Source organism: Acinonyx jubatus, chromosome A2, assembly GCF_027475565.1.
Source record: "Acinonyx jubatus isolate Ajub_Pintada_27869175 chromosome A2, VMU_Ajub_asm_v1.0, whole genome shotgun sequence".
NCBI lineage: Eukaryota > Metazoa > Chordata > Mammalia > Carnivora > Felidae > Acinonyx > Acinonyx jubatus.
The window spans coordinates 120,077,082-120,092,595 of record NC_069383.1 but is presented as its reverse complement, the minus strand read 5'-3'; the positions used below and the strand labels follow the sequence as shown (position 1 = coordinate 120,092,595).

The 15,514-nt window shown below is 40.1% G+C and overlaps 1 protein-coding gene across 8 annotated transcripts in view; it reads left to right on the top strand.

Annotated features, from left to right (window-relative positions):
• ITPR1 (inositol 1,4,5-trisphosphate receptor type 1) overlaps positions 1-15,514 on the top strand; it is a 325,544-nt gene that overhangs the window by 197,067 nt on the left and 112,963 nt on the right. For 5 of the 8 annotated variants that reach the window (XM_053219026.1, XM_027042521.2, XM_027042519.2 and 2 more), the window contains 3 exons: positions 1,671-1,819; positions 2,803-2,914; positions 8,539-8,571. In XM_053219026.1, coding sequence (XP_053075001.1) covers positions 1,671-1,819; positions 2,803-2,914; positions 8,539-8,571 — 294 coding nt within the window. The remainder of the gene's footprint in view (positions 1-1,670; positions 1,820-2,802; positions 2,915-8,538; positions 8,572-15,514) is intronic. The other 3 variants (XM_053219028.1, XM_053219029.1, XM_053219027.1) reach the window with 1 other exon arrangement.

Here is a 15,514-nt window from a genome sequence, read left to right as displayed (position 1 = left end):
TTTTTTTGTGCTCTTCTTGAATTTATTATACATATTCTTCAGAAGTAAAATAAAATCTGTATGCCCATGTAATGCTTGGCTAGTGGCTGAAAGGATCCTCATTATCTAATGATTTATCTAATGAATCCCTGATAGTTACAAGATTGCCTAGGACAGCCAAAGTTATAATGTAAGAACATTCACCTGTGGACTGCTTATATAATTAATTCCCATTGAGACATCCCCCTCACTTAACACCAGCATCTTTCCCTGCCCATTGCTTTGCCATCCTTGTCTGTTGGTCTCTTCTCGATTGCTCACTGTTAAACATTTGACAATACAATGCAAATCAATTGCAATGTAAAGTTCAAACCTTGCAAAAGATGCAGGATTTTATGAATATAATGTTGAGAAGCTACTTGAATCCCCTGAAAATGCTATAGACAAAGATTTGCCAGAGTTAGGACCAGTGACTACTGAAGAAGAGAACTTTGGGAAGCTTTCAAACTGTTGGGGAAGCTAGGAGAGTTTTGCAAAAACGACCCTCTTTTTGTCTATGCTGTGAATGTCCATATGAATTAAGGAGTGTTGCAGTATACTCTTAATTTTTTCTGGGGAAATTGCCTCCCCCAAGAAGTAATTTGATTCATGCATTCTGTCTGCATCCTAAATATTATTGAGTGATTACAAATTTTGTTAAATATAAAATAAATAATATAAACCTGTTTTAGTTTTTGGGTAAAAGATAAATCAATTCTTTATGACCATTGCCTATGAAATTTACATCTCCAGTTGAGTTGAATGCATTTTAAGTGCCCTTTCCCATGCAAATCTCTTTGGTTAACTAGGCCCTCCTAGTACTGTCCAACATGATGTGTTAAGCACCTGCCTTAGCCAGCTTCTAGTTAAGTTCTGAGTTACCGAGCCATCCAGATGACTTTAGCATCTTTTGAAGATAATTTCTCATCTGTTTTCTGCCATTTGCCTTTATATGGTGTTTGTTGTGTTGGTTTTGCTGCTCTTTCAACTTCTCTCTGTTTTCCTCTCCTACAGCTATGTGTTTTGCATTTGAAGACCATCATGCTATCAGGGTACATGTATTTAGCATGTTGATACAGCATGTTCATTTGTGTTCTCATTTTTGTATGACTTTTTATTATATGAATAATTCATGCTCATTGGAAATAATTTCACAATACTTACAAGTACTCATATGTGGGAGAAAATCAGAATCACCTGCAATCCCACCACCCAGAGAAAACTAGGAGTGATGTTTTGATGATATTTGGTATATATCCTTTGATGTTGATATTTTTTATACAAAATCAGATCATATAGTCCATCCTATTGTTTAACCATTTTTTTACACATTGTAGACATTTTTCCATGTGGTTGAATGTATTTTTGTTCATTATATTTTAAAATGTGTGGAATGATCCCTTGAGTAGCTTAAAGATCATCTGAAAAGAAGGGCTGGTGGGGCTATTCTTCCCTTGTTTTCTGCATCAGGGGTTAATGCTTCAGATACCTCTGGGGCAGCGTTTAATAATTTGAGATAAATACCAGACGTTACTAAAGGTACTCTAACCTAGCCTGGCTTGTGGTCATTTTTGAGGTCAGATATGAATGTTCTCACTCTCCTGTAGTCAGCCTGGCCTGAGCTGCTCACCAAAGCTGTCCATCTGTTCCAGGACATTGTCTCAGCCCTGGAGGACCGACTGAGGCCCCTGGTCCAGGCAGAGTTATCTGTGCTCGTGGATGTGCTCCACCGACCTGAGCTACTTTTCCCAGAGAACACAGATGCCAGAAGAAAGTGCGAAAGCGGTGGCTTCATTTGCAAGTAAGCAGCCTCGTGCTCTGGGGTGGTCCGGGGCAGAGCACTGCTGACCAGATGAAGCACTTGCTCGTGAAGAAGCAGACGCTAGCCTTTTCACTTTGATCAATATAAGGTCATGTGTTAGAGTCCTGTGCTGACCTTTCCAAAGTAAGTTTGTAGGTTTGGTTGTTCTTCCCGACACTTGTTTTGGTGAGTTTCTCCTTTTCCCTGCATACCCCATCATTTGTCTTCCACTCCACAAGAACTGACAGAGCGCCCACCATGGGCTGCAGTACAGATGCAGAAAAGTCATGAGCCTGCTGCCCTCAAAAAGCTCAGATCTCCCTGGACCCCACAGTCTTTACCTAACACCTTTGTAGTTGCTTAGGTTTTGCATTGGTGCATTACCTAAACAACAGGTTCCATGACCAAAAATCTTCATCTGATTTTTACTACTGAGTTTAGTTGGTTGTTTAACTTGAGAGTCGGCTCTGCCTCTGAGTTTCGTACTTTTCTGGGATGCTCAAGGGACAAGACTGTGGGTAAAGGAACGGTGTTTTTTCGCCTTCACAATCATCCTTATGAGGCTTTTTTATACTTTATATTTTAACAGTGCTATGGGCACTCCTCAGTGGATAAAGAGCTGCACTGTATAAACTAATAAGTTTGAGTGGACTTCTGTCCTGTTTCTTTTCCTATAATCTTTCTATCACGTGTGGTAGACTCCTGCCCTCTGAGCCCTTTTGCGGTTACTGACCAGCAGGTGTCGCCATTGAGACGCTATTGAGACACTAACTGGCTGTTCTCACAACAGTGAATGGCCAAGCATGTTTAACCTGGGAGTCCTTGATAAATATTTGTTCATTTACTGCCTAGTTACAATAAGTTTCTTGTGAAGTTTGTTTATTTATTTATTTATTTATTTATTTACTTACTTACTTACTTACTTACTTATTTAAATGTGTTTTCAGGGACCTAATGCATGGTTTTCCTCCTACCACATTCAGGTTAATAAAGCATACTAAACAGCTGCTAGAGGAGAATGAAGAGAAACTCTGCATTAAGGTCCTGCAGACTCTCAGAGAAATGATGACCAAAGATAGAGGCTATGGAGAAAAGGTACTGAATGTTATTTTCTTGTTAAAACAGGGTTGAAGTTGACGTGGGGTTGTGGGGTAGAAATACACCATAGTTCAGGCATATTGACTGAGGGGTTAACTTCTTTCTTTTTTAAAGCTAATTATCTTGTCACGAAGAGTAGCTACATCATATTCCTTCTCTTTTAAAAGGCACATATACTTAGCTGTTGTATAGACTGCTTGCTACATAATGAATCTAATGTCAGGGAAATAGTAATAAGACTTTTCATCTAAATTCCCAACGGGAATGCAGACACCTCTTGTGTATCCCAGCGTGCATTCCTGAGTTTTGGATCCAGCTAAGCATACCTGTGGGTTTACTTCTTTCTGGGGAGATGTTGCACAATCCCTGCAGTGTACTAAGAAACTCCCTCCAGTTCTAACTGGAATTAAGGCAGGCAAACACACCATTTCTAGCTGAGATTGGGAAATGGGCAGTCCCTGCGACAGGATACTTCTTGGCATCGGCAGTGAGTAAGGATGTTTAGAGACCCTCACAGTTTCAATTTTGGTCCAATACGTGGGGAAAAAACAACAATCTAATTGTCCCCCACCCTTTCCCCCCCCACTAAAAAAAATCTGGGCCTCAGTTTAAAATCTCACCAGTTTTCATTTGAAGGTAATAGGTCACTAATTATCTCCAAGCCACTTAAGCAGCTTTTTCTGAATTGGTAAATTGACTGATGTCATTGATTTGTCAAAAAACCCAGTAACTCACTGATTCATCTCTGTGAAGAAGCCTTAATAATTAAATCACAGCCTTCTTTTTAAAAGTGGCAAGTTACAACTGTATTATTCCAAGTATAGAGGCCTGCAGGGATCCTGATTTCTAACCTAAGCAATATCGAACGTAAATATTAGAGCTATTTCACATATGAAAATCTTTGGATAAGAAACATAAAAGAGCAAAGTACACAACCCCTTTAGCAGTATATATTTCTTCACTGTCCCCAGATTACTTGGCTTTTAAATGTCACTCTAAGTTTTAAAAATACATAAATTAAAAGGTGAATGAATGTTGACTAATTAGGAAATAAGTATCTATAACTCAGGAATTTGATGGTGGAAACCTGCTAGAAAAGAGTTTATAAATACAAATGATAGACATGAAGAAACATTGTACAGATGAGAAATGATGAGATGTCCCGTTCATACATACACCTGTATAGGCACCTACGTAGGTCTTGCACTAAAAAAAGAAAAAGAAGAATAGGAAGGAACTAACAGCAGAGAATACCAGACAAACAAACGGCATTTTTTTTCACAAGATCTTTATTTTTCTTTGAGTGAGCTTTAAGAAATTTTTAAAAATAAAATTCCAGTTACAGAAATTCACTCTTCATAATAAGATAGAATCCACCAAAAGGGCCATAACCAGTTATGAATATATTTGTAGCTTTGGGGGCATAAAACTTGATTTTCAAAGGTTGAGACTAGTTTTCTCTCTTTTAGAGTATCTGTTCATCTCTGTGACTGAGATTTTTATAGTAAACTTGGTGTCTCTACTCCCACAAATGTTACAAGTTGTGATTATATTTCCGTTTCTCTGAAGTTTTCTTTTTTATACCATAGAAAGTAGAAAATCTAGGAGTGGAATCTGTTGCTTGGCAGCCAAGTACGTCAGGGTCTTTGGGCTGTGTGGAAGGTATGCTTCCGCACTGGCTTTCCCTGCCTGTTGGTGCTAACTGGGAGAACATCATTACAGACCACGGGAGATACTGGATCTGAGATGTTGTAAAATTGTCTGTTATAAAGCTCATGGAAAATGTTAAAGCCTGGGGATTTAAGAGGGCAGTAGGTGGAGGTTGTTAGGAAAAAGTAAATAGCTGAGAAGAGCTTCTTAGACCCTGGCTCACATTCTTTTTTCAGCTGGTGAAGATATTAGCCACACCCAGGCAGAGAGGCTTAAAGGAAAGATGGCATGTCTTTCCAGTCTGGTTCGGGGCTGTCATCCCCCTTTATGAAAGTGAAAATACTGCAGGCAAATGTGGGAAATGACATGCAACCAAGGAAGACATTCCAGAAACCCATGGTAGTCAACAGTTTCAATGCCTATAGCACATACTTAGAATGCTTCTGGCCCTATGCTTTGTGGGAAAATGCTTCTTAACCCTTCACATTAATGGAACTAAAAAGAGTGGGGGGGAGGACGTTAAACTATTTCTGTTTCTTCCGATCCAATAGTGAGTATTAAATTTGTCCTATTTTATTAAGGCTGTTGAAAATGGTTTTGATGTTTGGCTGGCTGTCCCTATTTGAGTAAAGATGCATGACGTAGGGGCAGGCCAGCTCTTTCAAGGGTGGAAGGAACCCAGAGCCAAAGAACTAACCTTTCTCAGGCAAACCAGTTGGCTTTAGTTGATAAAATAAATGAGGTGTTCTTTGGACTGGATGCTCAGGGCACAAGGGCAAGTGTGAAGTCATTTCCGTCTTCCTGGCCCAGTTTTCCTATTAGTTGTCTCTTAAGTGGAATTTGTCCCATGACTACTACCCTTCTGGGATGTGCAGAATTGTTCTGCCTCTCTGCCTTGTCCTGAGTCTTCATGGCCATAGTCTGATCTGGCATTGCTTTGTCCAGCCCTCCGTCCACACACAAGGAGCCATAGCAGAGAGCTGAAGTGACCTCCCAAGGTCACATGGCTAATGTGTGACAGGATCAAGACTGAAAGCCAGGGTCTTGAATCCCTGTCCTTTCCTCCCACCCCCAACATGGTTTCCACCATGTTTGTGTGCCAAGTTTTCTTCTAAGCCATAATCCTTAAAGATCATGAGAAATAGATGCCTTTATTCCTCTCTACATTTTCTTTTTTTTATTTTTCAAAAACATTTTTTAAATTTTTATTGTTGAGACACGATACTCAACAATACTACTGAGCACGAGTAGGGGAGGGGCAGAGAAAGAGGGAGGCAACAGAATCTGAAACAGGCTTCAGGCTCTGAGCCATCAGCACAGAGTCCCACATGGGGCTTGAACCCCTGAACCATGAGATCATGACCGGAGCCGAAGTCGGACGCTTAACTGACTAAGCCACCAAGGTGCCCTCATCTCTACATTTTCATTCAACATTTAGGATTATCAAGGTCACAGATAAAAATGAAAGATGAGGTCATGATTATTCTGTTAAAAAACATTGAAACATTGGTGTGCTTATATGGATCTACTTGTCTGAAAAGAAAGCCATTGAGTACTGCCACCCATATATTACTGGATACGCTAAAACATAACAGAATCACTGTAACACCAACTTAAATTTTTTTAATGCCATATATACCCCTTAGTGTCCTAAAGTATGTCTTAAATAAAAATAACATTCTTTGGCTTCTTATGTGCCAGCCACTATACTAAGCATCTCTTACCATTTGTCAGATCAGCCTCAGGAATATCATTATTGTTATTAACTATTCTTGGGGGAGAAAACTTAGGCTCAGAAAGTTTCAGAAACTTGCCTAGGGTCACACAGCTAATAATGGGGGAACCAGGAATTCAAACTGAGGCAAACACCGTGACTTCAGAGTCCTCGCTCTTCTCCACTGTATCATTTGTGATTGACACCATTTGAAGTTCTCCCACAAGTTTAAGTTTCAATTATGTTACATCATCATGTAAGTGACCTGAGGCAGTGACCCTGACTGTGCTGCACGTAGCAGGACTTAAATATCCAATCTTCAGCTCAGTTCTGACTTCTCACCTGTTGAAAACAGTCTCCACTTGATGCCATCTTGCTTTACAAATTATGATTGTCTCAGAGTCATCCAAAACCTGTGGTTTCGCTTAGGTCCCAAAAGAAAGCATCCAATCGGTGAGTAGTCAGTGGTCAGTCCTCTTGTCTTGGTCAGCTCACTGAGAAGTGCCTGTCCAAGAATTGTCACGTATGATGCTAAGCTCAGAACTGCTAGAAGATTGTCAAAAGATTTAATCATGATCATTTAGGAATAAAAAAAAAATCATCTTTATTATGTCTCTAAAATGCTAAGGACCAGCAATGAGTATTTGTCTCATAGAGTGGTAAATATAAAATACATATGAAAAACGATAACCAAAATAATGTTGGAGTATGTTTTTGTATGGTGCCTACAATGACTTGCTATCCTGTATATTCAAAATTAATGAACTTTAAAATCATATCAGGACTTGACCACCACTCTTTGTATGCAATGCCTACTGAATTCTGCTTTTAATCCACAAATTAAACAATGTCTTTATTTAAAAAAACAACAAAAAACTTCCTATGGCTAAACATCTCTAAAATTTAATCTGAATCTCTCTTTAACTCAAAGAACATCTAAAAGCCCCCTAGACCCATATGCCCCTAGAACATATGTCGTATGTTACATACTGGCTCCTCTGTAGTCTACTGTAGGTTCAAAGAGCTTGAAAAGAAATTCAGAGGCCAAGAATTAATTTGAAAGGGTATCTCAGAATTTATTTAAAATCTGTTTTCTTGAGGTGCCTGTGTGGCTCAAAGGGTTAAACGTCCGACTCTTGATTTTGGCTCAGGTCATGATCTCAGTTTGTGAGATTGAGCCCCAAGTTGGTCTCTGTGCTGACAACACAGAACCTGCTTGGGATTCTCTCTTCCCTCCCTCCGTCTCTCCCTCTCTCCTCACTGTCCTCACTCTCTCAAAATCAATAAACATTTAAAAAAAAATTTGTCTTCTGATAGTAGCTCTTTTACTACCAGAGAGTTTTTGACCTCAAGTAATGTCAGGGTTTTCATTTCCTATTAATTGGCAGAACCTGTTAATTTACTAATGCTTCTTTTGTCTAGGTGAATAAAGTATTTCAGGATTTCTAATAGGAACTTAAATTTGCAAATGTATTATTAGTGAACCATAATATAAATAACTTGAGGGTCATCTCCCCCCTTAAGCACAATTGTGATTAATGCTCTAGTTGTTTTCTTTTTCTTGAACCTGATGCTAATAAGTCACTTACTTATTAACTAATAGCACTTGCGTTGGCTCTAATCATCTTTGGGGGAAAACATTTCTTTTTTAATAATCAACAGTAACCAGGATATGGAGCTTCTAGTCTTAGGATATGTCGGCTGGCCTGCCCCTATGTCATTTCATATTTGCTGAAATTGAACCTGGTTCTGATTTAGCCCAAATGCAGTTTAGGCCCCAGATCCCCCCTGAATGGTAAAATGAATGGAAAGAATGAATTTTCTCCTTAGCTGAGTTGATCACCTGTAGTCTTTGGCTCTCCTCTTTCCCATCCTCTTCTGAAAGATTGTGGTTCTTGATTGGGCAGTTTGCCCTTGCTCCCAGCTCAGTGCAAGTTTTCACCTGTGCAGGGGAGAGGGAAGGTGCGCCTCTGAGCTCTTAGTTAAGTGACCTGCCAGGTTTGCTCCCTGGCATGTGAACACAATGGGGCAGCATCCTGCCCATCTGTTCCTGAGCAGTGGGGTTGAGAGCAGATGTCACTGTGAGCTGTTGTAGTTAGTGCCCCTGGTGCCTGCACCCCTTTGGAGGGTCACCATGTAACAGTGCTGCACCGTGGGGGACTCAGCGCTAAGAACACGCTGACGAAGTTTCTAATGCTTCGCTTGCTCTTGTTTCCTAACGTTTCCTTCTTTTTCTCCCCCTTTTTTTCTTTTCCAGCTAATTTCCATTGATGAATTGGATAATGCTGAGGTCCTAATTTCATTTTTTTTTTAAATGTCCCATGGTGATGTTTCCATGACATCCTTCCAGTGAACACTGTGGTCTGTTCCTTAGTCTTTGCAGTGTATAGTATCTGACTTTTGTGTAGTGTGCCTTCTGGGCGTGAGTTGAGTCCTTTGTGTCTGTGTTAGCATTTCCCATGAGTTTGTTTGCCATTTGTCCTTGGAGATCCCATCTGAGTCTAGATAAAGATTTTCTAAACTGTGATAAGATTTCTGTCATTCACTGTTTAGAATCTCAACCGAATTTGTGGTTGATGCTGGTTATTAACCTATTCCTAAACTCAGTGTTGATATTCATAAAGAGCTTTTGTATCTGCACGTAAAGCACCAATACAAAAAGAAATAACTGCATTCATATAGTTTGAAAGTAGTAAAAGGAGAAAAAAAAACAACACTATTTTCTTGGTCCCCATGTTGGAAGGTATTGAGTGTGAGGGGGTCCTAAAAATTCCTGCCAGAGTGCATTGTGAATTCCAAAATACACATTGAGACTTTCCAGCTACAGACTTGAAATGGGATTAGGAATGTATTATTACCATGGCTTTACATCTTGGAAAAATACCTAAAGGTCAAGAAATATAATTGTCATCTGATGGTTTCTATACTTAAATATCAAATTAGTTTTACTTACCCAGAATTATCCTGGGGACCAATGAGTAGTCATTTTGTTTGGGATTTGGGGATCTCTGAAATATTTTTTGTTTGGTGAATATTTTCAGCATTTCCTGCCGTATATTTAGGTTGCAATAAACATTTGGTAAATGGTACTAGAATGTATTAATTTGGGGAATTAAAGTATATAAATGAAGGAGTTTAATTACTTGGCAAATTGAGCGCCCTGGAAAATAATTTTGTTAGACTTTTAAAAATCACTTACCTGGTCTACTTTTTTAGATACCTATTATTTCTTTTGACAGGCTAATTAACTCCTTATTTTGGGGTAGGATAGAGCTACCAGATAGAATATGTTGTCTATTCTAATATCCACTACCATCGTTTCAAAAATATTAAGAGATGTTTCAGATTATGTAGGGAGAGTTTGAATTACAGACTTAAAGCAAGTGATGATGAATTTCACCGTGTTCCTGCAGGAATGGTGCTCAGAGAGGTTAAGTGACTGGACTTAGCTCGCACAGCCAGATAGGCTAAATGGAGGCTAGCACACTGCCGCCTCAGCCCCTCACCTGGTGTGTTTGCTTCTCTGCCACAGTAAACTCTGTAAGCAGAGACTTTTCCTTATATTAATCCCACATGAACCCAGGAGGAGGCCATACCCTCTGAGATGAATAGAAGGGGAGAAAAACAAAAGGCTGTGTGGTGGGTTAATTAATAACTTTACCCCATAGATATTTTTGCTATTTCCGTCTGGTTTATTCTCTTCCTGGTGTGTCCCTGAAAAATACCTAATGCCGACTTAGCGTGTCAGCACCTTTTGTTACTCGTCTTTCTACCTGGTATTATAAATGCCTCACTGATTTGAACTCTTACTCTTAAATACTGAAGTTGTATTTCTACTTGCTTAAGTACAAATGAAGTCAGAAAAGAAGATCTTCCTTCATCGGAGTCTGCAATGTTATTAATATACTGTTTTGCACCATAGTAATCATTTGATGTGTTTGCTTGCTCAAGATAGGACTTGGGTATCCTGGCTGGGAGTTTATTGCTTGCTTATGGAAAGATTCCACAGTTGGAGCAGGTGTGTTTATAATTATACTCTAGGAAATAGAATACTGTCTGTTTATAAAAGAAGAATGTTCTGGCAGCCGCTTGGATTCTTTGAAAATTCCCTGAGGAAGCAACTGTGGATCCCCTCTTCGTTGTTACCCCTGGCAACCGTCAGAGCCCTGGGACACCAACACTCTGTCCCCAGTCCCTCAGGCTGTTGGATCTGGTCCTCTAAGCAGAGATGTCTGATTGGCCTTTATCATCAATGGCTGTTCTGGAAACCACAACTGCTCCTGCAGCTTCTACTCTACCCGGCCTTTTGTCAGTGTGTGCTGGTGGAAGCCTGCAGCACACAGCTGGAGTTCTACGGAAGCTTAATGAGAGAGTTCATGCTGGCCCAGGATACAGACAAGTCATCACACCTAACTTGGAAACCACTGTTCCATTCTAAACATGGTGGGGAATCGCCCCTGGAATAGTGTAAGGCATGTGTGGTAATCTCATGATACCCTGACTGGGGAAGGGCCACTGCCCTTTGATGATAGAGGCCACTTGGGCATCTCAAGGAAGGAGATGTGCTATGAACGACTCGTAAAAACAAAAAAGAAAAAACAAAAAAACAAAACAAAAAAAACCAACACAGCGCCTCTGTGTCTCTGTCAGTGCTCTGAGAAAACAGGGTGAAATGAGGTCAGAGTCATGGAGTCCCTGCAAGGAAAGGGCATGGTATGGGGCCTTCCCAGCTGTCTTGTAGAACAAAATTTCATTTGAAACTAAGAAAAGAGAAGGTTTCTTCCTTCCTTTTCTTTTCTCATTCCTTTTCTTTTCCCTTTTCTTTCTTCTTTCCCTTTTCTGTCTTTCTTTCTTTTTTACTTTCTTTCTTTCTTTCTGGCAAATAAACAGGCACAGTCTTCATCCCCCTGATTTTACCTTTTCCTTGGGGTGTTGGTTGAGGGGTATAGATTGGGTGAAGGAGAAAAGGAAACACCATACTTGAGTTCCTTCAGCTCACTCTTAAAGTTTATAGTTTGATGAATTGTTATATATGTATACACACACTTCAAGGTAGTAGAGATTTCCATCACCCTCAGAAAGTTCTCCTGTCTACCCATTCTTGGCTTTCAATGGACACTAATGATGCCAACAACACTGAGTTATATGAGTAACATTTGAGTGCCTGTTACATTCCAGGCACAGTGCAAGGGGATATGAATATGGTGATGCCCTCACATAAGCACAGCGTCTGCCCTTCTGAAGTACACAGTCCTGTGGAGGAGACGGGCAGTGGTTAAAATTAATGTTCAGTGACAACTGTCAACTATGAGAATTGCTAGCATGAAGAAGTACACGGACTCATGAGAACATAAAGTTTGGGAACGTCTACCTGAGCAGGGAGGTCTTGTAAGAGCTTAGGTCAGGTAGCAACAAGTGGGTAGCACCAGCAGGTGATCGTGTAAGTCACCTTTCTAAAGTGTAAAGTGCTGTGCTAACTGACCAGATGATTGTGATCAAATACTCCAACTTGAGGTGGAGGCCGTGGGCAGAACAGTAATCCACCTCATTTTCACGTATGTGTCTATGAAAGGAAACAGTGTGTTTAGATAAGTATGTGCTATAGCTCAGTGGAACATGCTGCGTTTCTTCGTATTCAAGATGTGATCCCCATGTAATCACTGTCACTTGGACCCATGGAATCTGCAGAGCCACCTGTGCCAGCTTGGGCTTCCTGCATCACAACAGAAGAGCTAGAGTGGCATGCCCACTTGTTCAGGGTGGCTGCAGCCCGCTAACGTCAGCCCTCAGCTTACCCCACTTTGAGCTGCTTCTGCAAGCAAAGGATGCCACCAACGGAGAATTTTGTAAGATTCACTTGGGGTGGGGGGGGGGGTGGGGGAGAAGAGAAGAGAAACCGAAGAATTATTAAATTTCACCTTCAGGGGGCGTTCTCATGACGTCCAACCCAGGGTGGAGGTGTCCTACTTTTTTACATTGCTGTGAACTGCTGGGTTGGGCACCTGCCAACATTCAGGCGGCAGTTACATAAGAGCTTCTTTTTTTCCTGGAATTTAGGCTCACTGCTGATGTGTGACCTTCAGCAGCAATTGCCAATAAATGCAGTGGGGCTGTTTACTGTTAGACACTAGCAACCATAGAGCAAGCAAGCTCCATTCAGAGCATACAGAAGCTGTTGCAGAAATCTCTGGATGATTTGAGGTTTTTTGGTGGTTTTTTTTTTTTTGGTAGCTTTTTTTTTTTAATATCGTGAGATTATTCCACAATGACTGGAATTGTATAATTAAATCAGATGTGTTTTTTAAAAATGAATTTATCTGAGTTCCGATGAACGTGTTCTGTAAAGTAAAGGTGAAACTGTCATTGGGACTAAATGATTTTTACTTCTTTGTTTCTAAAAACAAATACCATTAATAAAGGGCATTGTGTTAGCAAGTGTGATGGTTTTAAATTGTTCTGGTAAAATGCTTAGGTAACCTATGTCAGCTCAATTTTCTTTAAAGCTCTCTGGTCTCTTAAGGTGGGTTTGCATAGGCCCATGAAGGACAGGTTCCTGCAAACATATTTGCAAGCCTGTTCACTGTTGGCTGCTTGGTTGGTTTGCCCCTTTGAGGTTTTGAGTGGGTGAAGAGGAACCAGAGGCTGATTCAGTGGTACTGGAGTTCATACATTCCCTTTGATGTGCTGATAATGAGGATCATAATACGCTTGTATTTCTTAAACTGTATTCAGTTTCTACTAGGGATGGTCCATGGAAAAAGACTTCATCTTTCAAAGGAAAATTCTAGAAACCTATGGTTAATAGGATGATTTATGTTGATGGCAGCGGAAAACAAAAGGTTTTGTTTTGTTTTTTTTTACAAGGCTGTGGTCTCTGCTAGTCTGTTGGAGGCATACATGAAACGTATGTATGTATGTGAACGGATAGTCTTGTACATACACCGGAAATAGGTGTATAGTCTAGGAAGACTAAGAGCTGTTTTTTTTTTTTAAGATGAGAAGGTATGATTTCCTTCATTTATAGTAGAACTTCATCCTTTTATAAAGTGCTAGGTACATCGCATATTGAAAGTGAGCATGCCAGTGTCTTAGAAGCACATAGGTAGTTACCACTCAAGGACCATAGTTATGATGCCTTGATTTGTGGCCTCATCCAAGGACACTTGGGATTCAGTGACTTGAGATTGATTTTGAATTTGTCTTTCAAAGCCAATCATTTGAAATCTATTTTAGTTTAAATTTTGCTGACCTTGTCTAAAAGCAACAGGAAGACTTAAGATGAGAGAAATAAGAATAGGCAGTAGGGCACAGTAGTGGGTTTCCAAGTTCAAAACCACACAGCATCAGACTGTTGTGCATCATCTGCTGGTTCGGGAGGCTTTGCCTTGATTGCAGATGTCAGCACCTGAATATAGTGACCGATCCTGGGAATAGGGTGGGAAAGACCAGACTTGTCCGAATTCAGACATGACCGTTTTCTCTCTCTCAGCATCCTTCCTTAACATTGAGGATGATGCTTCATGTAAAACAAAATAATTTTATAATGAAAATGTGCTGAGAAAAATAACCTCATGCATTTACTAAACATTATCAATTGCTTTTGGTAATTATGTAGCTGTTATCTTATTTGAACAATGTAGCTTATTAGGAATATGCTTCTATTTTTCAAAATTTCAAGTAATTGCCGTGAAGTAACCTCATCCTCAAGGAAATAGAACTGAAATCCTCATAGGAGGAAGTGCTGGCAAAGGCCGTTGGAGTTCTGTTGTTGTTGTTGGTGTTGTTTTTACCAAATTATATGCCACGTATAGTTTGGCCTTTGCCATGCCTGAACTCATTTTATGTCCTAGCAAGTTGTCTTATTTAGGGGACTGGCTCTTAAATATAATGAAATGAAGTTTACTAAAAATACACCAACGATTGTTTAATGTTTTAACTGGAGGAAACCCTAAAGAATATGTGCTCCAGTCTCCTTGACTGCAGGTCAGGACATGGAGGCCCAGAGAGGTTCAGTGACTGGCTCAGGTTCACATAAAGCCGGTGCCTGGATGAGCTTCTGGACACATGACGCTGTGCAGCACGTTGGGTGTTTCTATTCTGTTTCATGAACGGATAGCATTAAAAAGGTGTCCTTCTGTTTACATAATGATTCCCAAGACTGCACAACATCCTTTGTTGTCTCAAAAGGCTTCATGAAATGTTCAAGGAGAAAAGATAATTTTAATGTCATTTTTATCTTGGAAATTAATTGCAAAACAAGCATGACAGTGGTCTAAGGAAGCAGTGGACTGACTGTACAATCATAAAGCCTATCAGAGGCCACTGATGCCTGAGTGATTAAGAAATAGCCATATACTCCCTATGAGCATACTAAACGTACTCACGATGCTTCTTTGGACACAGAGATGTCAGACAGGAAAATTGACAAAACTGAACCAAACCCCACCACTTCCAGGTTCTCTCTTCTTCATTTCCTTTAACTTTTGTTTGGACTGGGAAAATGAGCAAGACGGTAGCTCTGGGGAGTTCCTCCAGTAAACCCATGCCTAGAATTCTTTTGTTCTAATCATACAGGATCACTATAAAAGGATATGTTAGTGAGAATGTAGCCAGAGATGACATGTTTTTCCATTGATACCTCCAACTGCTCTAAAATGTATGGGCCATTACCTTAATTCTCCTTTTTCTTCTGTGTCCCTTTCGCACTGAGATAGCAAAAATGTTTACACAATTTTAATTCTTTAGCCTAAAGCATACCAAATAAAACAATAAAGTGTTTTCTTGGGTTGTGATATTATTTATGTCTCGAAAAGACCTATAACGGACCTGGCCATACTTCCTTCCGTCTGTCCTGCCACTCTGTGTATCCCCACCCCAGCCGGAAGCTCAGTGCTCTGGAGATACATTTTTCCCTTCCCCTGAGGTTAGGGGAGTTGTGCTCATGTCTCAAAATTCTTCTGTCCATTATTGAGTGAGCAGCCCTCTCTATAAGTCCGCACTGTCCCTGGAGAATTGCTTTAATCTCTGTACTTAAAGAGATCTCCTATTTTTTTTTCTTCATTTTACCTGTTGGAAATAGAAAACAAGATACATCATGATGTTGTATAATAACATTCTCACATCAAAAACATCGTTTCCATCTGGGGGATCAAACCAAGGGGGTGGGTAGCATTGAGCTGGATTGAGACACCACCAGACTTCACAGGTACAGTCCTTCTGTGCTTTCAACACAT